The sequence below is a fragment of the Dermacentor albipictus genome, chromosome 6 (assembly GCF_038994185.2).
Source record: "Dermacentor albipictus isolate Rhodes 1998 colony chromosome 6, USDA_Dalb.pri_finalv2, whole genome shotgun sequence".
Taxonomy (NCBI): Eukaryota; Metazoa; Arthropoda; class Arachnida; order Ixodida; family Ixodidae; genus Dermacentor; species Dermacentor albipictus.
The window spans coordinates 88,177,736-88,202,333 of record NC_091826.1 but is presented as its reverse complement, the minus strand read 5'-3'; the positions used below and the strand labels follow the sequence as shown (position 1 = coordinate 88,202,333).

General features: G+C 46.9%; 1 protein-coding gene across 4 annotated transcripts in view; it reads left to right on the top strand.

Annotated features, from left to right (window-relative positions):
• LOC139061276 (uncharacterized) overlaps positions 1–24,361 on the top strand; it is a 48,695-nt gene extending 24,334 nt beyond the window's left edge. For 2 of the 4 annotated variants that reach the window (XM_070540998.1, XM_070541001.1), the window contains 8 exons: positions 544–702; positions 1,303–1,458; positions 6,151–6,303; positions 11,886–12,162; positions 16,834–16,994; positions 19,481–19,827; positions 21,423–21,765; positions 23,374–24,361. In XM_070540998.1, coding sequence (XP_070397099.1) covers positions 544–702; positions 1,303–1,458; positions 6,151–6,303; positions 11,886–12,162; positions 16,834–16,994; positions 19,481–19,827; positions 21,423–21,765; positions 23,374–23,559 — 1,782 coding nt within the window. In that variant the 3' untranslated portion in view covers positions 23,560–24,361. The remainder of the gene's footprint in view (positions 1–543; positions 703–1,302; positions 1,459–6,150; positions 6,304–11,885; positions 12,163–16,833; positions 16,995–19,480; positions 19,828–21,422; positions 21,766–23,373) is intronic. The other 2 variants (XM_070540999.1, XM_070541000.1) reach the window with 2 other exon arrangements.
• The last annotated feature ends 237 nt before the right edge of the window (positions 24,362–24,598 follow it).

Genomic DNA, 24,598 nt, shown 5'->3' with positions numbered 1-24,598 from the left:
ATCGCGTTCTACAGTGCCGTCTTCTTATATCTTTCTTTTTTTCTTGTGGTGCATCACCTTTTAATACACATCAGCTAATATTTTGCTAAGTTTAGGACTCGCTGTATAGCGAAACGAGCGTTTTGGCACAACACTCACGTTTTCATTCCTCCAACTAGTCTTTCGAGTGCGAACTTGCAGCGCGATTTCCAATCACTATAACCAAAGCTGTACTCGCCTAGTAGTGTATTGAGAACCATAATAAGCGATTATATTGGTGCAGGTTTCTTACTGTGACATCCATGCATATCGGAGCAAAACCCCCTATTATAAACCAGTGAACCCGTCCGCGCCCTTATTAAAGCTTGCCCCGACGCGCAAAACATTGTACGACCAGTTCTGCTTTACTAGGACGCTTTCATATGACTGCACCTAGCCTCCGTCATACTTAACCTGTCCACAACAAGCTTTAAACATAGCTATTATAAGGTATTTCCTTACGGTCATGACACTGCGAGCTCAATATGACTACCAGTGTACGCTAGTTTACTTCTATCCTCGCAGGTAGGGCACGGTGTTCTATGGGCTTCCTCGGTTTCTATCATGTGGAGAGTTGTCTCCTTGAACCTCAGCGGCGTACTTTTCAACCAAGAAGTCTCCGAAGCGCTGGCCAGGTACATGAAGACTACTGCACTGGAAAGTCTGTCGTTGACTAACATAACGGTTAGTATTTTGCTGACTTTCCAACCTACATTTTTCTATCTCAACTGTGCTGTGCTCATTGCATGGTTCTCGGGATCTGCGAGGAAATTTTGTAACAAATTGCTGTCCTCACGAGTAGCTGCTGTCCTCCGCGTTTGTTTCTTTGCACAGATTGGTGCGCAGGACTAACAAGCCTTCCAGTGCATTATAGAGCGAACGGATGCAGTAATTGTATGCACAGAAAAGCTTATACAGGACGGTGACACGCAGAGACGAAAAGTCCTTCTGACAACAATTTAAAAAAACAAATATTTAAAGCTAGCCCTACGCCCCAAATCAAACTCCACTTGTCTGCAGTTATGGGTAACTAATGATTAGACAGGATCAAAACAAAAAACCGCCGTTGAAACTGAAATAGTGATGGTCGCCTTGTCGGTCTATTTACCTGCTGTTACAAATTTGACGCAGCCGACAGGATTTGTAACGGAACAGGTAACTAGACCGACAAGGCGGCCATCACTGTTTCTTTCAGCTCATCCCTAGTCTCCCACTCCGTCTTCGCGAGCACCTTTCTCGCTTCTTATTCTTCGGCTAGGTTACAAACCACAGCGATCTTTTCAGAACACCCCTCAGCGATCACTTCAGATGGCGACTGGGACATCGGCATTCCAGGATAACACTGCGCCACTCAGTGTTCGACACACGATTCTGCGCATGCTGTTTGCTGCAGTTCGAGCAATTGTCACAGCTCTACCTCAGGCGAACAAGCTTCAAGAGGTACAGCCACTCTTGCCTATGAAGCCATTAATGAGCCAGTGGTCCACATCAGTGCTACCGGATGACGATCCTGAATAGTCGTTACGAAAGTGTCGCAATGTCACGGTGTAACGCTGATAGCTTTCCATCACAATCTGATTTTCGCAAGTTTCCGGCTTGCTAATTACATAATATACAAATCCTCTCGTCTAGATGGAAACAATAGAACAATGCTCAGCATTCCAGAAGATTTGGGCTCACAAGTCGTTCAGTCAAGCAAAATTCAGATATTCAGATATTCCTGAATCAGTAGCCTGCACAGAATGTCTCGCAAACCTATGTGTAAGTCTCGAGCAATCTGCAATCATTCAGACATGTTACGATTGATATTTAGGTAAATATTTTTAGCACAACAGGATCAGACGTTATCATATGTGGGGACCTTGACGTACACAACGTAATATGTGGAGTAATCACGGTGATGCTCCTACGAATATCGTTTAATGCACCGCAAAAAGATGCAGTCTGTCAGTATTGAATGATTGATGTCGCATTTATGCGGGGATATCGCTACGACAGTTGCATAGACGTACCACTGTGCTCTAATGATCTTGTTACCGACGTCGGTGGACAAGATTCGGGAAACGCGTGGAAGCGATCACATCCCAATTCCTATTTCACATATGCGTTTAAGAAGTACTGCGAAACGAAAATACTCGGTTATGACAAACTGGCAGCTCTTTCATTGACACTTGTCTAGTCCAGTGGATTGTGATGCTGACGTAGAAGAAACAATGAAAATGTGAACAATACAAGCACCCATTCTGGACGAATACGCATCCACCGACGAAGAATATGAACATTTGAGAGCTGTAAGAAGAGCAGAAAGAGCTTATGGCCGGAGTGGAAATATCGAAATTCACAGTAAATCCACTCGGTCATGCAGAGACGACTTCCAAAATTAAGGGAAAATAGGATGGCGTGAACTTGTCCGTACGTCGTCTCCCCTGACACCAGTTCCCTGATTATTGATAACTGCTCGTGCAGTAAGCAACCCTGTTATTTAAGCACAACCATTTCGTACTCGCAATAGCGAAGGATACTTTAGAATTAGTGATTGCTGAGGAATCTTGCGAAGATACAACTAGAAAAAGTTTATTTATTATTAGTGCGGAGTTTCAATATTCCGTTCAAATGGCAAATCAATGATCTTGCGTGTTGCATGCTTGTACAATTGGTTACGCAAAAACGAGGTGAAGCGTGCAGACAGGACACAAGAGTAGGGAACTGGACAACACGAACGCCGACTAACAACTGAAGGGAGCACTGAGGCGAAAAAAGAAACAAGACATAAAACCCATCTGCGCAAGCTCTGGAATGGTATCACCACGTCTCAGTCGGGTACATATGCCGGTTTACGTGAGAGTTAACTGTTAAGACACTTATTCTCCTCCTTATGTCAAGTAATCGAAGGCTGACTCAGGCACGCACTTCCACCATTATATATATGCCATGCCTCTACCATAACACGCGTATCTTCATACCTATGCCTGTAGAATATCGCGTATTCATCTAACTCTGGCATGCAATTACAATCTTGGTAACGTAGGGAAAGATTAGAAGGCGATCCACCGGTTAACGACCTTTTCTGCGCCATTAGCCTCTGATTGATACACCGTCCCGTTGGCCCTATGTAGAAATGGCCCCAGCTAAGGGGAATTTGATAAACCACACCTATACGACAGTCGGTAAAACTGTTGTTCTTATTGTGCTTCACTGGACAAATATCAGTTCTTTTTTTGCCTTTTACCTGCTTCTTTCTCCTCTCTACTGCCGCGCATCTCTTACCTAGTTTATTGGGAGCAGTGAATGCAATAATAACGTCATATCTACTTGCAACTTTTTAAAGCTTGTGTGGCACTGAATGAATGCACGGAATAGCCTCTTTCTTTTTTTTTGCTCCTACTGATTTCTGTAATCACGTCCGTGCCCCTCGAAACCGACTTGTTTAGGCATTCAGCCACAGTGGCCACTGCACATGTACAATTACAATACGAATTCTCTATGATGGCGCTACAATGTGCGCATGTGTCTTAGGACAGACTGCTGCAGCTAGATTTCATTATATGCGGTGTGGTGCGCAACAACCTAATGGTCGATTGACCTTTCTGGAATTCCCCAATTACTCGTGGAAAAAAGAGCGCGTCCAGAACTCTTGCAAAACAGCACGTGTGAAACCTATATAGAAGCATTGAAAAACATCTTCCTCTTAAATCTTTTAGTCCTGTGAGCCTGACGACCTGTTTACGCAAGGTCATGGAGGAAATGACTGACACTAGGCTGCAGTAGTGGTGGGAGCAAACAGAAGCGCTTCCCGATCACACGAGAGGATTTCGACGGCACCAATGCACCACAGACGCGATTTTGGATATCTTTACGTACTTTTAACATGAACGAGGTAGGGGAAATGTCGCAATAGCGTTTTTTTTTTTTTCAAACTTGAAGCCAACCTGTGCCATGCTCATATACTGTGTGGCCTACTATAAATGCGAATCTATGGAAGGGCGCTACAGTGGATATCCTACTTCTTGAATGGCAGCTCAGTATTTATTCAAACAAGCGAAGGAACAGGTTCCTCTCGTGTTTCAAGGATTCCCACAAGGCAGTGCCTTAGGTTCATTGCGGTTCCATTGTGTGATGGCGGAGGAAGGCCTCCGCCTTGTCGACCAATTATTACACAAAAGAGGACTTGAACTGTCTGAGAGTAAAGCGGTTGTTGTCATTCACCAGAGAATATCGAAAGAATTTTCAGCTGTGTCTTTAGGGGCAACCTTTAGACTTAGTGAAGCAACACAAATTGTGGGGGTTATACTAGGCGGGTAACCTTATTGGAATTCTCGCATTAAAACCATCGAAGAACAAATAGACTTATTAATAAATGTTCCTCGCCGCGTAGCATGCACGGCATGGGGACGGTCGCATTCATCCTTACTGAAAGCACATAATGCACTTATAAAGCAAACGAAAACATATTTTTCTGGTGTTGTGCATGGAATACCCCATTCATCTGATTCGACTTCAACGTTTACTAGCTAGGAGCCTTATAGTATGCTTAGGCGTTCCTCGAGCAAGCTCAAATTCCTTAGTAATTAGAGGCAAGTCATCCTCACTTTCCTATTATGAGGGCGTTTGAAATCTGTCGATACTAGTTTCGCGTTTAAGTGCAGCACAATAGGCACCCACTAGCAAGTGTACTTATTTAGAAAGCGCCAACATTATTTCAGTTATTCAGGTGCACAAAAATCTACTACCACCTCCACGTCTACCATCAATTGTACGTTCCACTGAAGGAATTATTCGCAAGCGAGATGTTTACACTAGCGGTACAACTAGCGTTATACCAAATATACTTCAGATACCCTGGCTGTATTTAAGCGCATACAGATATTGCTTACCAAACAAATTACTCTACGGCAGCATTTCTCATTCCAGAATAGAACCAAATACAGGTCTTTAAAGTATCTCGCACAGCGTCGTCTACAGCAGAGCTTTATCCAGTATTGTTTCTAACAGGCTACGCAAATTCATTCCAAAAAGGGCAACAATGCGCCATCCTTTGTGACTCGCAGGAAACATTGTCGTAACTTCATCGTGCCATCACCAACTCGCAAAATGTGGAGTTGGTTAACGAGATACTTCAGGAACTCGCAAGGGCGGAAAACCGCACAGTAATGTTCCACTGACACCTGGCCACTGCAGTATGTCTGGAAATGTTGAGCACATAAGGCAACCGGTAAAGCACATGTTAATAACGCCACACAAGTTCTCCCTCCAATACAAGGCGAATCGCGCCGCATTTTAAGAGAGACATCAGACCTTGGTTGCAAAGTGACATTGTTTGATCAGAACTCGAAAACTTCAGATTTATTTCAGATTGACCCATTACTTCAATTTTAAAATCCCGTCGATTAAGTACAACCACATCATTTGCAGCACTGATTCAGTCTGCAGCTCGGTACCGCGTACGCAAAACATTTTCTACATGAAATGTCAACAGCTGATAGTGTGGAATGCACTTGCGGCCATGCTGATGTACAGCATTTTCTGCTAGAATGTCCACGACACGCACAGACAGTTCTTAGCAATCGATTTACTGGCATTAGATCACAGGCTCTTCAGCCTCGGGAAGATCTTCGGTCCTTACTGGCCCTTCAAAGATATCTATAAGCGAGCAATGTTCACGGTAAATATTGAATGGAGTGGTTAAGTGGGATAGCGCATTCTCTTCTTCTTTGACCCGACTTTCGCTAATCCGATGCCTGGGGTTTTTCGTAACTTCATAATTCCGTGACTTATGTGCCCTTATGTTATTCTTGCTAAGTGACCGGACCTTGTGCTCACTTTAATGAACATATGTGGTTGGACTTTGTGTTTCTGTCTTACTGAGTTGACTTTCAGTTATGGTTTGGACTTGGTTGTCGTGTGGCATTAGTTTACTTTTGTTACCAAAATTTGCGTTACCATTTCACTATTTTTGTTCCGATTTATTCTTTCTTCTATATCCCTATGTGAACGGGAGTACCCGGCTTCACTTAAAGGTGACATCTCCTAAATACCATGCAATAAAAAGGTGATGTGGAGCAACTATTGCCCACACATGACCTTGCTATAAATAGCATGGTGCCATTATGTGTACTCTGTATTGATTCGCAGGCCGAGGCGGCAGAAGTCTCCCACTTCCTCATACACTTCGCTCACAACACGTCGATCAAGAAACTCTGCCTGCCTGCGGCCTTCTTAAGTGCTCAAAGCGGCGAACTCCTCGCGGATGCCGTTCGCAACCACTCTGGCCTCGAAGAACTTGAGGTAAGGCATGCCCACAGAGATCAGGGCTGTGTTCCAACGTGTTGGAGCAAGCCAAACATGACTTGCCCGACTTGCATAATGCGCGTAATATTGTAACGCTCCTGCCGGCACCCTCCTGCTGACGTCGCTTTAAATATGCTTCGCCAAATCCTAACTATAGCTGGAAGTGAAATGTGTCTCGTATAACTGGTCTTACTACTGATGATAATGATCGATGCTTCACGTGCACAACGAAGGGACCCCTTATATGTGACTGCGGCGTCCCAGGATCTCGTGCGTCCCGTGCAAGCGCAGCCGTGCCTCCGCGATGTACAACACTGGTGTTGTCAAAAGCTCGCCTTCAGCCCCACGAAAGACACCGGATGCAGCATCTGCACGTTGCGAGGAACGGCACAAAGTCCCGACTCGCTACCAAGGCTCGTCATACGTTACGTGGACGGCTGACGACTTGTATCCACTGGTGATATGCCCACGGAGTTTTGGTCCTCGGCGATCGGGGGCGCACTTCTTTTTGAGTTGGCTCAATTCAGCTTCTATCAAAGAGGCGCATGTGGTGACTGGCATGGTATGACGAGGCTCTCCGCCAACGTGCATGGCGTGCTAGTTATCCTTCAGAGCCCCCATGCCAATGTATCCATACGCGTAGAAGCAAACGTCGTGCCTCCGCCTGTGAAATTCCGCAGGGGATCAAGTGTTCCCCAACCAACTTCGTGGAAGGCTAGCCACAACCGGACAGAAGGGGCGTTTTCCCTCAGTCGTAACATATCCACAGTTACGGTGCTGTATATTACCAACAAAAGTACACCGTTCTCCAAAAAGCTGCTTTTAGCAGGCAGCATTCCCTCATAATCCTTCGCACCCTAACGCCATCGTTAGGCTTCTGGTACGAATATGACTAGTTGACAGCCTCTGCTTCTATACATTTCTTTCGGTTGCACCCCATTGCATCAGTAGGCTGGGTCGTCTGCTCGCTACATGGCAACCTTCGATTGGAAATATTACAAGGGGCGTTTCTTTTATGCGAAGCATACTAGCCGCACAACAACTCTCTTCCTTGCTGCGCCGCGCACGGCCGCGTAGCTACCATTGAGGGTATGAGCCATTGTTCATTGCTGCGCGTCTCATATGTGGGTCTATTCTCTTTTAAGTTTGCTATGTTTGTTATTAAGTTGCTTCTATTATGCGAAGCATACTAGCCGCACAACCACGCTCTTCCTTGCTGCGCCGCGCGCGGCCGCGTAGCTACCATATGACGTCATAACAGCTGCAAAAGCGGAGGCTCAACTCGTGCGCTCGCTTGTGGCCGCGTAGCTACATAGACGGGTCTCAGCTCGTGCGCTCGCCTGCATGAGTTGTTTCTTCGTCTAGCCGAACCAAATATAGCCAAGCAACAGCAGTTCACCAGGCTAAACAGTGGTTCAACAACTAAAATAGAGGCTAGTATGCTTCGCATCCTGGGCTTAACCTTAGCTAAGCCACAGCCATTTTTTTTCTTTATTTCTTTTGCGAGCCACTCTTCTACTTGCCCTGTATTATGTATCGCCGAGTAGCTTTGAGCACTCGAGGGACATGCACTACTTTACCTAGAATACCACGAGAACACACCGCGTCTCGACGCCGCATGCTTTTCCAGCGATGAGTGCGGAGTCCAGTCCCGTGATGTTTAGCTCATTTCCCTGCAACGGCAACAGTAGTGTGTTGCCCTCTATGCCACTCTTACCCTGAACGTATCGAAAACCACAGCACCAAGCGAGTGTATCCGCATTACCGCGGACGCTCCGCCCTCTAACTGCGCCGTGCCATTCGACCCCGGGCGATTTCCATCATGCCGGAGGCGGCGCCGCGTTTTGGCTGGCGCTAAACGCCTCTTCCGTTTATTGTTTCCTGCCTAAATCGCACGGGGGCGGTAGCCCCACGTTCTACTCCACTGCAGTTGCATGTATGCCGGTTATGCCCAGTACAAGATTGCATGCATTCCTCAATATTTGATAAGGCAGCAGCGCAAATGGACACGGAGCGAGACGACTGGTTATTTGTTTAGTGATTTCTGCAATCGCTAGGTAGTCCGCCTTCATACCCAGACATCATGAGTAATGACGAGTTTGACTTTCGTGCTAGTTCCTTCTTTTTATTACTCTTTATTTGCCTCTACTGGCATAAATTGAAAAGAAATATGAACTTTTAAATACTGAAGGCAGTCACTCTGAGGAACGCACCTCATTGCACCTAAGTGCAGCTTCATTTTTGTCATTTACTCAGTACCTGCATCACCAATGAGGCATTTCAGCAGCGGGATTACATTCGCAATGCGAAAGTTTATACCAAGGTATTTATACCCTCTTAGCATTATAACAGCCATCAACGTCTGTAATTTGAACAACCTCGGGCTTTTTCCCCTATCAACGGAGTCAAATCGCAAGCTAACCGAATGCAGTCGGAGCACCATTTTTCGAGAACCCGAACAAGATGGAGACATTGGAGAGCTCCGATATGACAGCCATAAATCTCGCGAACGAGGCGGCACCCCGGAAAGTTTACAGCACTTTGCAACGCTCCCTACGGTTGCTCAGCAAAGCAGCAAGATGTGTTCGTCGCCGAACACATCGCCCGTTCCGTTTATAGATGTGCGCCTTTTCGCCTTCCCGGCTCTTCAATACTTCGCTTAGACCGGTATTACGACAGTCCATGTATTGCTCTTTCTCGCTTTTCAGTATTTCGCTGAGGTCAACGAGCGCGGTCAACGAGAGACCCTTTGAAAGGACTGTTACGTGCGTTTAGGCGCTATTCACATGCGTCATCGAATCGTCGAAGTGTGCTTGCAGCGGCGCGGCAAAGTCCAGAACGTCCCACCATTGTCACTTCGCGCGCCTACGATGCTTTGCTTTATAACCACTGTTACGCTCAGCAATTTTGCATTACCTGGTATAGTGAGTGAGCTCTCGAGTGAAAGCAGAAACGCGACAAGAGCCCCGTCAAGACCAAATGACGCTCACGTGTCAGTGTGCTTCTCTCTGCAGTAAACATGGGCACTACTGTCCACTGACATAGGTCCACTGACGAGGACAATGATGGACATATTGAACCACACGGAAAGCGTTCAGTCTCATTTTCGGAACGTGCTTTTGCCGTCTATTCCGAATTGCGTGCGTGCTATCCCCAAGTAAAACACACTTCACACCAATTCCTGCTGCACCATTGTGCTTCCTGATTTCCCCTAGCATTCAACGAGTCTAAGTGCACGAGATGGGTGGAAATACGCGTCAGTTGGTACATAGTTGCAGGAAAAAACCAGTTGCAAAACGCAAAGGACAAGAAAACACATCACAGCGTCTTTCGTTGTGATTTGAATCTCTTTTCTTCTCCATAGAGTTTTGTGACGGGTTTCTTCCTTCAGCTAACTGTACGGCATTGCCTATTTACAGGAATTTTCGCGCTGTTGGCGGCGCCTATAGTAAATTTAATCTCCATACTGTGGATGGCAGAGGCTACAGCACAGTGCGGAAAAAAAAGCTACATTGAATATGACAATCGCTAATGCTCAATTTTAGAGCCGCACGCTAAGGCCTCACTTCGCGATATATTGAAAGAAACAATTTGAGACCGACATTGCCGCTCCGATTGGGAATAAGCCAGTGCAATCTGTGCCTTCGCAGAGGAAGGGGTAGTATGGGAACGCTAGCATGGTGCGCGTCATCGGAGCAAGCTGTGCAGGACGACGAACGCGCGAGCAGTGGCACGAGCGCCGTCACGTGGTTACGCCTAGGAGACGCCGACACTTAACTCCAAGCGGGTTATTTTTTATAGAAGCTGCACTGTAAAATATATCTGAAGATTAAAGTTATGCGAAGATACACTTTTGAAACTAACATAAATTATTCTAGTGGGCATCTGTTAAACAATGCTACATGTCCCACACTTTATATACACATGATGCGATAAAGCTGCATTCAGTGAAAATTTGTGGTTGCTGATAGCATGAAATTATTGGTGCACAAGAATTTCACATGACTGCAGGGTGACAGAACTTTTCGGTGAATAAGCAAATCGTCTGTTATGGTAAGCTCGGTTATGTTCTGTACGGGCAGATTGTGGTCTTCTAACGTTTTACTGCCCCATTTCGCCAACTACAAATTAGCATCTCCTATCGGCTGGTATTTCGGGAACCACCCCTGTCCCACAAGCGCTGTCATACGAAGCCGGACAAACTACTACACACTAGCTTGTTCGGCTCTGACCCTCACCTAAAAAACTTTCTAACGTGTGCCGAAATAAGGAAACTAGCTCTGTAGCCACACGAACTTGATAGGTCTACGAGCTCTGCTTCAACCCGTGTATCTATCTTTACCATTTCTCTAAAGAAAGGCATTATTCCGTACTACTGGCTGCTCGAAAAGCACATGTTCAGCCCTTCAGACCTTTCTTTTCGACTTGGGTGGCAATGATCATTAGGCAGAGTGGCGTCCCGCCGATTGATCTTCTCGGGACCCTCCATGGTGGCGTAGTGCCTATGTTGCGCTATTAACCCCGAGAGAGCGGGATCCTATTCAGGCGCCGGTGTCCACATATCGATGGGGTTGAAATGCGAAAGCGTTCGGGTTACGCCCATTGGGTGCACGTTAAAAACCCCGGGTGGTTAGAATTATTCGGGAGCGCCTCATATTAAAATCGCGGTCTCGCTACGCGGAACCCCAGAATTTACATTCAATTGATCTTAACCTGCTCAGACTCCCTCATTTCCCTATTTTTCTCTCCAAAACTGACCTCGGAGGTAAGTGAGCAGAACCTGACTATGGACGTTTCTATTACATTGCGCTGTAACCTAGAAGCGCAAGCTTAAGCGGTATTGCCAAAGAGACCACGAGCTGACGTTTGCTAAGGCGCTTTGGTTTGAAATCATAGTTGATGATAATCTAAAATGTTTCTATTTCAACTTGATATGGGCGTGCCTCATACCTGCCACTATCCACAAATTTCCACAATAACGATTTGGCACGCTGAAGGGTCCACATGCCTGTGTTTAATTTAGTTGCTTGTTCCAATGGCAGTTTACAAAGCGCGGCAAAATATGCCTCGCGAAGCATACCCGTCAAGAAAACGAAGTACCCTCTCGAAATAAACCCATATTGCTGGCTTCGCAGCTGTCTAGCCCTGCTGACCGCAAGAGCTCACGTGGAATTTCCTTGCCGCAGCGCGCGTGTTCTGATGACTTCAGAAATGCTGCAATGCGGCGTTTTCTTCCAGTGAGATTTTCTCGGCGGTCGATGTCTCGAGCAAATACTCAATGGCATCTCTTGTACCTTGTGAACCTACCTTACGTACATCAAACGTCGTCATTCACCGTAACTCTAATTTGGACATCCGCATCGGAAAACTCGACTGCGCACTTCAGAGACCCTTCTCTTCCATAAACTTTTCACATTGAGCAGTTCAGCAACAAAAATCGGCAATATATCAATTTTTCATAGCGGTCTCTGGTGCGATCACATGTGTTTGAACTTCACACTCTCGATGTGTGTGCGCGCGCGGCGGCTTGTTCGGGTTCCCCAAACCATGACTCCTGAAGTTTTCTTCGCTTGCCGCAGGTTCGCGGGTCGGGTCTGACTTCCCCGTCGGCCCTGCTGAGAGGAGCAGTGCGGAATAAAACTCTGAGGTGCCTGAACATCTACTCTTGCCAGGCCAGCCTGGAAGACATCAAAGAGCTGGCCGTTGCCCTAACTCGACGCCCACTTTCTCCGTCAAGTTCCGAGGGCACGTCGTCAGAATCACTTACACCGACTCGCCGCCTGGAGAGACTGGGATTCTTCAACTTCGCCAAGTGCGATACTGATTTGGAACGTGCCTACGCCTCCCTCATCGGAGGCGAGTACTGCACCTAACTCTCGCACTTAGCAGGTAACCAAGGCGACCTAAACGTCGCTTAGAAAAGGGTCATCATTCCAAGAAATTTGCAGTGCAGACTAGACGAAGATAAAGCACGACAGTGCGAATGACAGGCCTACTTTGCCCTCGTCTTGTTTGCTCCTTGCCGTTCTTTGAATTATGACCCAACAACTTGTTCACCATCAACATTTTGCGAGGAAACATTCATGGACGACTACGATACTGCCCAATTACGATTACGCTACTGCCGATTCTGGCTTCTGTTACAAACGTCGCGCACTGTCGCGTGGTTTCCTAGGACCCGACGCGTAAGTGGGATTCGCCGCAGCAGCAGCCACCGGAGACAGGCATCCACTCATACAGTGCTTAATAAAGGCACCCTCGCCGACGGCGTCAGGCAGCCGTTTAAAGTGCAGCTGCTTTCGCGCAATATAATTGTTGGGCGCGTACGTCGACAACATTCTGCAGTAAAAAAAAGTTATATATGACTTAGTTTTCAAGCTGGAAAGTTCCGAATTTTTATTCAAATACTGCAGGCGAGGATTACATCGCATCGGATTAAACATATTCAAAAATAAAACAGTTGCGCTTCATCAGGAGCGTATCAAGAATAAAATGAATAAATTTTGCTCTCTAGTGCAGTTACCAGGTCATTACCTTCAAAAATATGGAGTGGTAAAGGATTCCACCCGGCAATACATCGCAACAAATCTGTCCTTATGACTGTTCAATCTTGCAAAAATGGGATTTATTTACGATCGCTTCGACCAGTTCGCCATTCCCTGAGCGATTTCAGGTATTCAGGGACAACTGGCATTCGTTTCACCTTGTCAGACAACCCAAGTAAATGCGAACCTAATAACTTCAAAGTTCCATTCCCTGTACGTTATTTGCTTCCATTAAATTATATGATCCTTCTGTACGTTAGTCATAGATGAAGTAACCTTGCTTTCCAATAAAACGTTCAAGCGAACGTATTCAAGCTTACTCCGTCCCCGTTAGTTAACGGCAGCACTTGCTGGTTCTGTTTCTAGGTTTCTTTTTAGGTACCACAATTTACGAAGGGCAGACGCACACGTGTATGCAGAACATTGTGTTTTTGCTAGTATTTACGCCGAGGTAGTTATCCTTCAGGAAGGTAGCGAGAAAAAGTGGACCTGAAAAAGCCCTTATAGAGAAACAAGAAATTCGATTTCATACTTTCTGCCGATCCTAGCAAAGTGAAGGATGTTGAGTTCTTAGGTAGAATGAAGTGCGGTGATCATAGGTTAAGTAGGCCTAGGATTTACCTCATTATTAAGAGACACAGTAAAATTAGACAGGCCAATCTAGGTGCAGTAAGGGTAAACGCAGGCAAATCCAGGCTGGTGATTGGATTGGATTGATTGGAGGTCATGAACGAAACCGTAACTAAAGTGGCTTTAGAAGCAGCAGTTGTTGTGGGAGGTAAGGCACCAATACCACAGATAGGTAAGCTCACCTAAGTAACGAAGGGCCTAATAAAGATAAAAAAGAATGGAGATGTCCAACTTGCGAGATCAGAGAGTTCACGGATCTGTCAAAACTGATAAACAAGGAGATCAAAAGGTAATTCTAAGATATACCGCGAGATAGACTGAGGAAGCAGTAAAAAAAGGACGCACCATGAAAAGGGTGTAAAGAACTTGGCATAGGACACGCCAACATGTGTGCATTAAAAGATAGGCAGAGTAATATCGGCAGTTTCGGAAATATAGTAAATCAGAGGAAAAATTCTATATTGACCTGTACAGTACCCAGAGAAGCCACGCTACCTCCATTCGAAGTAGTAATGACCAGGTTACAAATGGATGGATGCATGGATGGATGGATGGATGGAATAACTTTAATGAAAGTTCCTGCGAACTACGGGGTGCAAGGTCCCATAGAGCGGGCTACTCCCACGTTGGGGCCACGAGCTGTAACTCCCTGACCGCATCGTGGGCTCGCTGGACAGCCCAGAGCTGCTCCGCCTGGTCCGTGCTGCGTAATGCTTCTTGTAGACTGGCGGAGTCTTGACCCTTGTTTGCGTGGGTCCGACCACACGGCCAGAGCAAGTGATGTACGCCTAGTGTGCTATGGCAATTTTCGCAATATGTTTTGTATAGGTCAGGCATGTAGTGATGTAGTCTGTTCTGCATGGGGTACGTGTTTGTTTGAAGCATTCTGAACGTGAGGGCTTGAGGTCTGGTGAGCTTGTGAGGTGTGGTGTATATTCTGCGGTCTAGATAGACGTGCTTTGTGATCTCGTTCTATGTGGAGGGAGGGTCCCGATTCTCGCTGGGATGGTCACGACCAGAATAGGTGGTATCGCGGAGGTTTATGTCTCACGCGCTCCTGTGAGACATCTCATTGAGATTGCGAGGGGCGTCCTCGATCTCTTCGAGGTGTGCCGAGAACCAGCAGATGGTGTGATGCTGCAACGGTGCGGATCTATTGATAATTTGTGATGCTTGGCTTGCAACTGCTCCTTTCTGAAAGGCTTTGATGGCCGAGCGTGAATCGCTGTAGACGTGGGTGGTGGTCGGGTCTGCGAGTGCGATGGCGACCTGTTCGGCTATCTCCGACTTGTGGGTGTTGACTGTGAGAGCGTTTGTGACTTGACCTCGCTTATTGACCGTGGTGGCAACGAAGGCCTTCCTAGACGGGTACTGTGCCGCGTCTACGAAGCAGGCTAGGATCTTATTATCAAGTATTTCGCACAGGATGAACGATCCGTGTGCCAGCCTTCGGGGTTGATAGTGCGGGTGTTCACGTTCCGCGGGAGTGGTCGAACCGGTTGCGTGTGTCCGTCGGAACGCTTTGGTATAGATTCTTGATTGCTGTGGGGTCATGACCTAGTTTAGCTAGGATTTTTCTGCCCGGGTTGTTTCCAGAGAGTTTTGTCAATTGAGCCCGTTCTTCAGCCTCGGCGATTTCTTCAAATGTATTGTGTACCCCCAGGTGTAGCAGGAGCTCTGTCTCGGTGTTCTTGGGGATTCAAAGCGCTAGTTTGACTAGCTTCCTCAGTTATACATTGAGTTTGTCCTTCTCCGCTGCCTTCCATCTGTGCATGGCCGCCTCGTAGATGAAGTGGCATAGTGCAAAGGCGTTAGTTAGCTTGAGGAGATTTTCTTCCTTAAGGCCGTGTTATCTGTTTGCTACGCGTCGTATGAGATTCAAGGCATTATTCGACTTTGTCACGATCTTCTCCACTGTTGCAACGTTTGAGCAGTTGCTCTCAATGAACATCCCAAGGACTCCGATTTCGCTGACGTATGGAATGGTTCCTCCGTCTTTTGTACTGAGAGTAATGGAGTGTGTGTCCCTGATTTGGTTCTTTGGCTTCGGACCGCTTCTCGATGGTTTGTAGACGAGGAACTCCGACTTCGCAGGTGAACATCGCAGGCCGGTGGGAGCGAGGTATTCCTCGATCTCGTCGACCGCTTGCTGCAAAGCCCTTTCAATTGATCGCAGGCTACGTCCTAGGACCCAGAGCGTTACGTCATCTGCGTATATCGTGTATTTGACGTTCTCGATTTGATCCAGTTGCTTGCCTAGGCCGGCAAGCGCAAGGTTAAAACGCGTCGGAGCGATGACAGAACTTTGCGGGGTACCCTTGCCGCCGAGTTTGTATTTCTGGGACTTGATTTCCTCTAGACGGAGGGTGGCTGTTCTGTCGCTCAGGAACGATTTTGTATAAGCGTAGAGTCTCGTGTCGAGGTTGGAGATCGTGTCGAGTATGCAGTCATGTGATAAATTATCGAATGCCTTTTCGAGGTCTAGCCCTAGGATTACTCTCGCGTCTGTCGTGTCTGTGTCAATGATCTCATGCTTGAGGAGCTTCATGGCACCTTGGGTGGATAACCCGGGTCTAAAGCCGATCATTTCTGCGGGGCAGATATCTTTTTCTTCGAGATGTTTTGAGAGCCTGTTTAGGACCGCGTGCTCGGCTACCTTGCTGGCGCAAGACGTCAGCGAGATACGTCTGAGGTTATTGATGCTGGGCGCCTTGCCAAGCTTTGGGATGAGCACGATGAGGGCCGTTTTCCAGTCTTCGGGTAGTGCTACGTTCCTCCAGATTTTGCTCATTTCCTGGGATTTCCTGATTTGCGGATTTCCTGATTTTGCTGGTTTTCGATTGAGGTTTCATCGAGGTTTCAAAGTGCCTTGTTAGTTACGCCATCCGGCCCCAGCGCTGACTTGCTGTTTAGGTTCTGAAGCACCGTGCGTATCTCTTCGGTTGAGAAGTCCCGATCCAGTTTTTTCTTTCTTGACTAAAATATATGAGCAAACGTTATGCCGACTGACTATAAAATGCGACCCTCCTGCGAAAAGCAAAACGTTTACATAGAACAAAGCACATGAACGCGCATAACTCTTTTTTTATGCCAAGGGTGGCAGTTAAGGCGAGTTGGTGTTCCGTGAAGTTATCGTGAATTCACGCATCTCAAAGAGGAGAAACATGTTCAGACGGGCGACGGTGTTATGACCTCCATGTCTATTTTTTTTGGTCGTTCAGCTCCTCTTGTTAGCTTCATACATTAAAGAATACCCGAGCTTATTATACTACTACTTTTTCTGTGGTTAAAACGGTGGTCGCTCTGCATATCGGCTGCATTAATCTCGTTTCATGTCAATGCTCCGGTGCAGGTGTGCTACTCAGTCTCACGTTGTTCAATTGCCATCTGACCGACACATTCGGCATAGCTGCGGCCCTGAAACTGAACATAGATGACCGCCTACTGAAGCTCAACGTGGCAAAGAACCTTATCAAGCCTGCCGGGATCTACAGAATGGTCGAGGCCATGCAGGTCAGCCACCGCTCCGGATTCGTGCTGTACGCGGATTTGCGAAAAAAAATGAAGAATTTGGTTTTCTTTTATTAGTTACCAGGCAACCTCAGCGAGTGCCTTTACAAGGTAGGCTCCTATGCACTGTAAATTTAAAATGCATTTATCGGGCACTGGTATTTCCAAATAGTTCTTTTTTTTGCAGTTTTTCAGTCAATCACTTCCATATTTCGTCTCAAGTATAGAACTCAAGCACGGAATATTTAGCCTAATATTAATGCAAAATTAGCCTTGAGCTGTATTTGGATGTCAATTTTCTGTTCTGCCAGTTTGATTTTTGCTTGTTTACACCGTCTTCTCGCAGCAGTACTCCGCATCTTCTACTGAATTTGACTATATATTTTGCGTTTCGGTACCACTATATCCTAGCTTCTCTATTCTGGTCCCCAAAAATTATTGCACGATTTTCGGTGTGCACATGATGTTGCTTAGTTCAACCTTTTTCTTGGGTTACGCCCGTCTATATTTTGATTTGACGGTGTAAGCACTGGTAAAGCATCCTTGCCTGCAACTTCCTGCCCTCTTACCGTTTTTATAAACACGTGCACTTGTATTAAATATGACCTCTTTGTGCTCTATTCTTACCGCTGCGAAATTCATCCATTCATAGCTACCACGGCAGTGCACATTAAACAATTTCTCGCCTAAGAAGTCTAACTCTTCTATACTCGAGTTATCCCTAGCATGATTCCGCTCCACTAATTTACGTATGCTACGATATTAATGTAGATCAGATCTGATTTAGCATACCGCGACCGTCTTACCGTTATCGAAGCCGACTGCGCAAAGCTTCTCAGGGTGGCCCCCGTACTTTACCCTGACTGCGCAGCAGGACGTTGCCCGGGCATCACGATTCGAACCTAATTAACTCATGGTACTTGCTCTCCATCACGAAAGGCAAGCAATTGCATCCATTGTTAATGAATCGATTAATATCGGCTCACGCTCGTAACCAAGTACAAGCGCTGTTGCTTCATTAAGACGATGGGTTTTGATTTGACGCACATAGAACAAGATGATCAGGACACAAGCTTGGAGTGTCAATTTCAATCCAGTAGATATCTTCACTCTGCTGTGGTACTATGTGGCACTATCTGTTAGGCGATCATCACTTTGCTCATCGACGCCGTCGCTCTGGGTCTGGCAGCGTCACAACAATCCGTTCTCATGCCGAGAAAGTAGTGCTTATAAAGTGTCGCCAGCGTCGCGAGACTAAGTTGCGGCTGGTTTCTTTTCGCTTATTTCATGCTGTGGCGACGGACAGCAAGGGCCCCGAGTGAGTCGGTATCGAATTGGGCAGCCTGTGCACTCCACTTGCGCAGTCGCAGCCTTCCAGCGAACTCTGCGCATGCGCATTGGTGGTGTCCCGTAGCCGTGGCGGAAACGCTAAGCTAAAACTACATTACCGCATGCTACCACTAATTGCAGGAGAACTCGCTTTACACGGTGGTCCATCCAACGACAAATTCGTCCCATTCCCCGTATACTTGCATACCCTTCCCCCTCCGACTGCAATTTGGTTGAGTAGTCCTGCCTTGAGATTTTCTCTTTACGGCAGGTCAACATAGTGACGCCCTCGAGAGAATGGTGAATTGAAGTCTACGGATGTGTAAAAGAAGCCTTGAGATATCCTTAATGCACTAGCAAAGTTTTCAGCAAATGGGGGTGCCGATCACGTCACATGTCGTAATCCAACCAGCCGTTGCCATCCCCTAGCTTCAAGAGTGGAGGGCGATCAGACACTCATCGTTTGAGGGCTATCCCAACGTATCGCTCGACTACCAAGCCTAAGCGGTAGTACTTTGTTCCTGTAGCACCTACAACACTGAGGCGTGTAGGTGTTGAAGTAAATGTAGTGATTTCACTGGTTATGCATGCGAGTCCTGCAACAGACTGTCATCAGTCTGTGAACTTGGATGATTCGGCACTTCGTACTAAACTCGCAAAACGGCGACGCAAGCTGTAAAGAACCCGCCATGGTTGCTCAATGGCTATGGTGTTAGGCTGCTGAGCACAAGATCGCAGGATCGAATCCCGGCCACGGCGGCCGCATTTCGATAGGGGCGAAAAGCGAAAACACCCGTGTCCTTAGAATTAGATGCACGCTAAAGAACCCCAGGTGGTCGAAATTTCAGGAGTCCTCCACTAGGGCGCGCCTCATTACCACAAAGAGTCTTTGGCGCGTAAAACCCCATTATTTAATTTTTTTAAGCTCTAGAGAGGCACATGAACTTTTTTTTTCTCTTGGTGCCGCGTTCGTACGTGATATTGCAAGTTTACAAGTGTTGACTGAGACTGGCTATAACAATTTGCAAGCTCCGCACATGCAATCCAGGTACAGAGCCGCGCATTACGAGCGTTTACTGCTTCGAAGAGGCTTTGGTGTTCTCTTTTGCGCTGCTCTTTGCTTTGCGTACCGCATGCGCGATGTCTAAATGCTCCTGCAGGTTAACCATTCTCTGGAAACACTCATAGTGACCATACTAAGGATGCAACCGGTGGATGAACTCCTCCGCCTCTTCAGCCTCATCAGGACACATGGCGTCTCCGCTCGCCTCCAGTTCCATTGGGAGGAACCCCGGGCGACCCCTTTTGCGCAGGGTGTCCCCTTGTGCCGCCTATGCACCTGCGAGTTCGCTCTGGACAGGCGCACCCTCGACGACGCCACTGCCCTCATGGGTACTCTATCAACCACTCGCCACATCCGGATCGCCAGCATAAAGTGCACATTTAGCTCACCAGTGCTTGTGATTCAAACGATCATCGACGCAGTCCGCTCGGCCAGGTACCTCAGGTATCCATCCACCCTTCCCCTTCACTCCAATTCCGCTTAGCAGATTGTTCCAACTCAGGGCTGCACCGCGTGAAACGTAGGATGAAGCACCCGCGCAATTGCCTTTTCCGCTTACCTGCTCGGCATTCCATCGTTTTAATTGAACTTCGCACATCCGAATTTAACGCAAATGCAGACGCCTTGCGAAGAGTGCTGATATTGCGACAATGGCACTGAGCCATCAGGACAACAGAACCACGGTGCCAAGCAGACCGGTGAAACGTGCTCGGTAATTAAATTTTTCCCCCGTAGTCGCTCCACAGCTTCAACGTCATTTAGCGGAGTAATGCAACAGTTCAATGCTATTTCATCTACATCTCCTGATGTTCGAGTAGCACTTCGCTCACGCTACCACCGAAATCGACTATTGTCGACTTCGGCGGTAATAGGTAGTAGGTAATAGTCGACTTCGGTCGACTATTAGTCGGCCGAAGTCGATTAGAGAAGGAATAATAACGAGCTCGTATGAACCTTTCAGTCTACCAGCGCTGATCTCCATTGGCTCTAAGATGCCGGTGAAAAATTCTTTCCTGCCCTGTTCAACATGTATGCAATTATACTGGCTGTCGTCCGTCATATCCAGAAACATGCAAAAAGAACGTCTTGTTCACGGTCTTCACCATTGTCGTTTCTGTTGCTACAGTTTGTCAAAATTTCTACAGTTAATGCTAGGACTTGCAAAACACCTCAACCATAAAACAAGTTTCATATACGCGCCCTATTTCTAAAGAATATCCGACATTCCTCACTTGCAACCGGAAAAATCTATGCCCATAGCTCCGAAATATTCGCTGCACAAACATTTTCTCTCTCGGTGTCTGTAACGTAAGCAATTCGTACCCGTTTTTCTGACAGGCCACGCGTATCTCCTAAAGCGCACTCTTTGCTTCAGCTGATGTTTTTTCAGCTGTCGCAAGGAGCGCCTCATCTTCTACAGCCTAAACCACTTCTACGCAATTTTGCTTTCACGCCGGCGCTCTGTTAGTCGTTATGGTGTACTTTCTGTTCTTTTACGGTTGTTCCTCCATTTTCCGCCTCCCCCAGTAGATGGAAGCAAACAATATAATGTATCAAGATGGCAAGTTGTGCCAGTTGGTGAGGATTAATTGTCAGCATCGTAACAGCGCCACACAAGACATGGACAAAAGGTAGGTAAAGACAACACGGTGCTGACCCTCAACCGACATTAATTGAAGATAGGTCTAACATATATGTAGGTGCCAGTTCAGAAACATGAAATGCGTGAGACAGATGCATCAAGGCAACAGTGATGGCCTGGTGCATAATCAAGTGACAAAGGTAATGGGGTTCCTTATGATGAAGAGCGCTAAACGGTGGGGTCGGCGCCATGTTGTCATTTCTACCTTCCTTTTGTCCGTGTCTTGTGTTGCGCTGTTATGAACCTTACAATAGGTGGACGCAAAACCGGACATTTTGATCTTCTTAACAACACTGCTTTATTCATTCCGCTATTAAACCTACACGACGGCCAGCTGTGAAAGGCTGAATGCTTCACTAGACCAGTGACTTAACTACTGGCTATTGTGTCAATGCAGGCACTTGACGCTGAACGCTTACGTAAGAGTGCCCGAAATGCTCAAGCTGGTTGACGCACTCAAAAGCAATCGCTCCGTCGGAATTTTGGAACTCCCAAAGCACATGTTCGACGAAGCGGTCGTCACAGCAATGGGCCAACTGGTCGTACACAACCGGACCATCTACATCCTCACCATAGTCATTGAGGATCTCAAATGCAAGAAGCAAGATGTGGAGATATTCCGCAGTGAAATGAGTAAGGCCGTTCCTCTCAACCCCTTCCTCATTGCCGTGAATCTGATGCTCTGCAACGTCAACCAGGAAACATCCTTCGAAGTAAAGCAGGCTCTCCGTCGTAACATGGTGAGTATGCGCTGCACAAGTTGCGTGCTCATTTAAATATTTCTAGTGATTCTCTTTCCGTCGTACTCTGTATCTTTTACGCAATGGCCTGTAAAAAATGGTCATGCCAACCGCGAGACGTTTCTCCACCAGTATGCCGGTTGTCAAATACAATTGCCGATTTTGTAGCCTTTGATTGTTTGCCATGCCAAAGTGTACCACCGCATAACATACCTTCGGCGTAGGCCTTTTTGTGGCTATAGTGTGAATTGCGCCCCACTTACAAGCAATCTGACATGTTGGCGGGCAATTCCACCACCTGAGCCTTTATCGCGTTATAAGTAAGGCTGTTTCGCTGAACGTCCATTTCACTGTCTTGAGAAGATACAATGAACTGGCGTAGGACTTATTGACCGTGCAACAGCAGGTTTCCAATAAGAGGTGAAAACGAAGAATGTCGCCCAGTCCCATTACCTAAAGGTATAAGCCGTCGCGTTCGACAAGTGACTGTGGTCAATGCTGTCGTAGCGAAAGCATTGGCGGAATATACATGACCACTGTTTATACATGGTTGCCCACTGTCACGCGTGAAGTCTGATAAAGTTCTTTCTCTATAGAAAGTGGGCAAATACTGAATCTTGTAGTACAGCAGGTAATTAGAACGACACCCGCATGACGATGATTTCTGCAACAGCTGCCAGCTGAAGCGCAAATCAGCATCTTTCACATTATTAACCCCCACTACAGACACTTCTGCACCGAATTAAGCCATTGTGATAAGCCCTTCGATAGGTCTTTCGTTGTGTAGTCTCAACAGCGACACCATTAACTAACTTCGTTCTATATAACGTACCCCATACATATCGATATCAAGAGGAAAGGCTGGGAGGTTAACTAGACATTACTCTGCGGTTTGCTACCCTACACTGGGGTTGGGAGACAGGTGTTCGAAAGCGTATAGAGAAGAAAGGGTTTAAAAAATGCACACACAGAGAAACGCACGAAAGGCGTTCCAGTTAGAGATGTTCAAGAGCCGGTAGATCGCAAGCGCAGTAGAGCTTGCACGGCCTTCGGTGAACTTAGCTCCTGTTAATGGTGTAAAATGCCTCTTGCGATAGTGGTCGCTCGTCTGCCTGGTCGAGTTCGTGGCGAAGCGATTCCTTCTGGACTGTACTGCACGCAGTCGCACAAAATATAGCCAATCGATTCTTTATGACGCATAGCAAGCACGGCACCAGAAATGGCATGCATTCCCTCTTTTATTAGTGCCCTCCCTTCAGTAGGTCCCCCAGATCGAGGTAGCAAGACGGCGAAGATTGGGGACGTAGAATAAATGGAAAGGCAGCGTGTGTTGTCTACAGTGTAACTGCAATGCGCGTGATTGACACCTGAACATCGTACAGCATTGTGAGTTAGGAAAAGGACGATGACATACCTTCATGGGTATTCCAGACCCTAGCATGCCCGAATAAATTCAAGCAGCAGAAGCTTTCTTTCACCAGGAAACATCTCTCGTTTTACTGCAGTGGCTGAGTGGAGGAACGATCTCAAATACGGATCCTAGCTCCAGTGTTTGCTTCTTCGTGCGTTAACTTCTTGACCCTTGGGGACTGCACTTTGTTATCGCAGATGAAAGTCCACATGGCCGTCCACTTCGTCAATGGCTCCAGTGACCACAGCCACGTCCTTGCCTTCAGAGAACTGGCACACACGTACTCCGTAGAGCACGTTCTGTCCCATAACGACGGCCTCGACGAGACTATTGCGGCCGGGAAGGTTATCGCGGCCCGTAGTCGGCTTGATGCTACTTCGTAGTGACGGGCGTCGTCAGGTAGAGAGTAACCTGCCACAGAGAGCAGGTGCGCCGGCCCAAGATCAGCGAACTTAACGTGAGCGTTCTCGCGCGCGTTTGCAGTTTCCTCCACATCAATGACGTGAGGCGCTACTAAAGCTCGAGACTCGGTTGCTCTCCCCCGGCACTTCACTCCGTTAGCCCATTCATGTGAACGACTTAGCACCATTCTAGTATAACAGTACATCACGTTCGCACGTCGGATGAACTGAATCTTCAGGTTGCGTTTTCACACGACCTATGTTCTCCCTTGGCGTAAAGCCACCTCGTAACGAAGTACCTTTGTTTGGAACTCCAGTTATTCATTTACCTACATTTTAGTTCTCCTTTAAAACATTGCTTAACGCCTGCAAGATACAGGATGAAAGTGCAGTTTGTCTTCCACGCGTCCTCTTGAAGAGCGAACTTCCTTCTTATGGTGCATAAGAATTTGCTAGCACCTCTTTGCCGTCATAGCGCACATATGAGAACCATTTTACTTTCAAAATACTGGACTGAATATATCATAACGCTCACTTTAAGCGTCCGCGTGTGGCCTTCTCTTTATCGGCGTCATGCGTTTTGCATTTTTGTGAGGTTATCGTTCATGAGCCTAACTGCAGTCCGTCACGGTAACCTAAGTAGTCCGGCTGTTCAATTACATGTACTAGCGTTAACTCAGCATTTTTTCCGATACTTGTTTTATTCTCCCTAATAAAACCTAGGAATGCTCGTAATTTAGATGCAGCTTGTACTTGCTGCTCTAATAAAAGTGAAGTGCAAATATCCCTGTGTTCTAAATGTTTCGGCGCTTTTTGCGTTCTTTTGTGTCTCTTGAATTCGCTGCATCTGTGCCTTCTCAATATTAATGACGCTGCATAAAGGTTTTAAGCAAATCCTCCTCCTGCAGTCGCGATAACCATTCCTCGGGTGTTTCAGCATCTTCAAGTAAAACTCTAGCTTGGGCTAGTTGGTTCATGCTTGAAGTAGGTAAAGGCAAGGCGCAGAAGACCAGGACTTAGG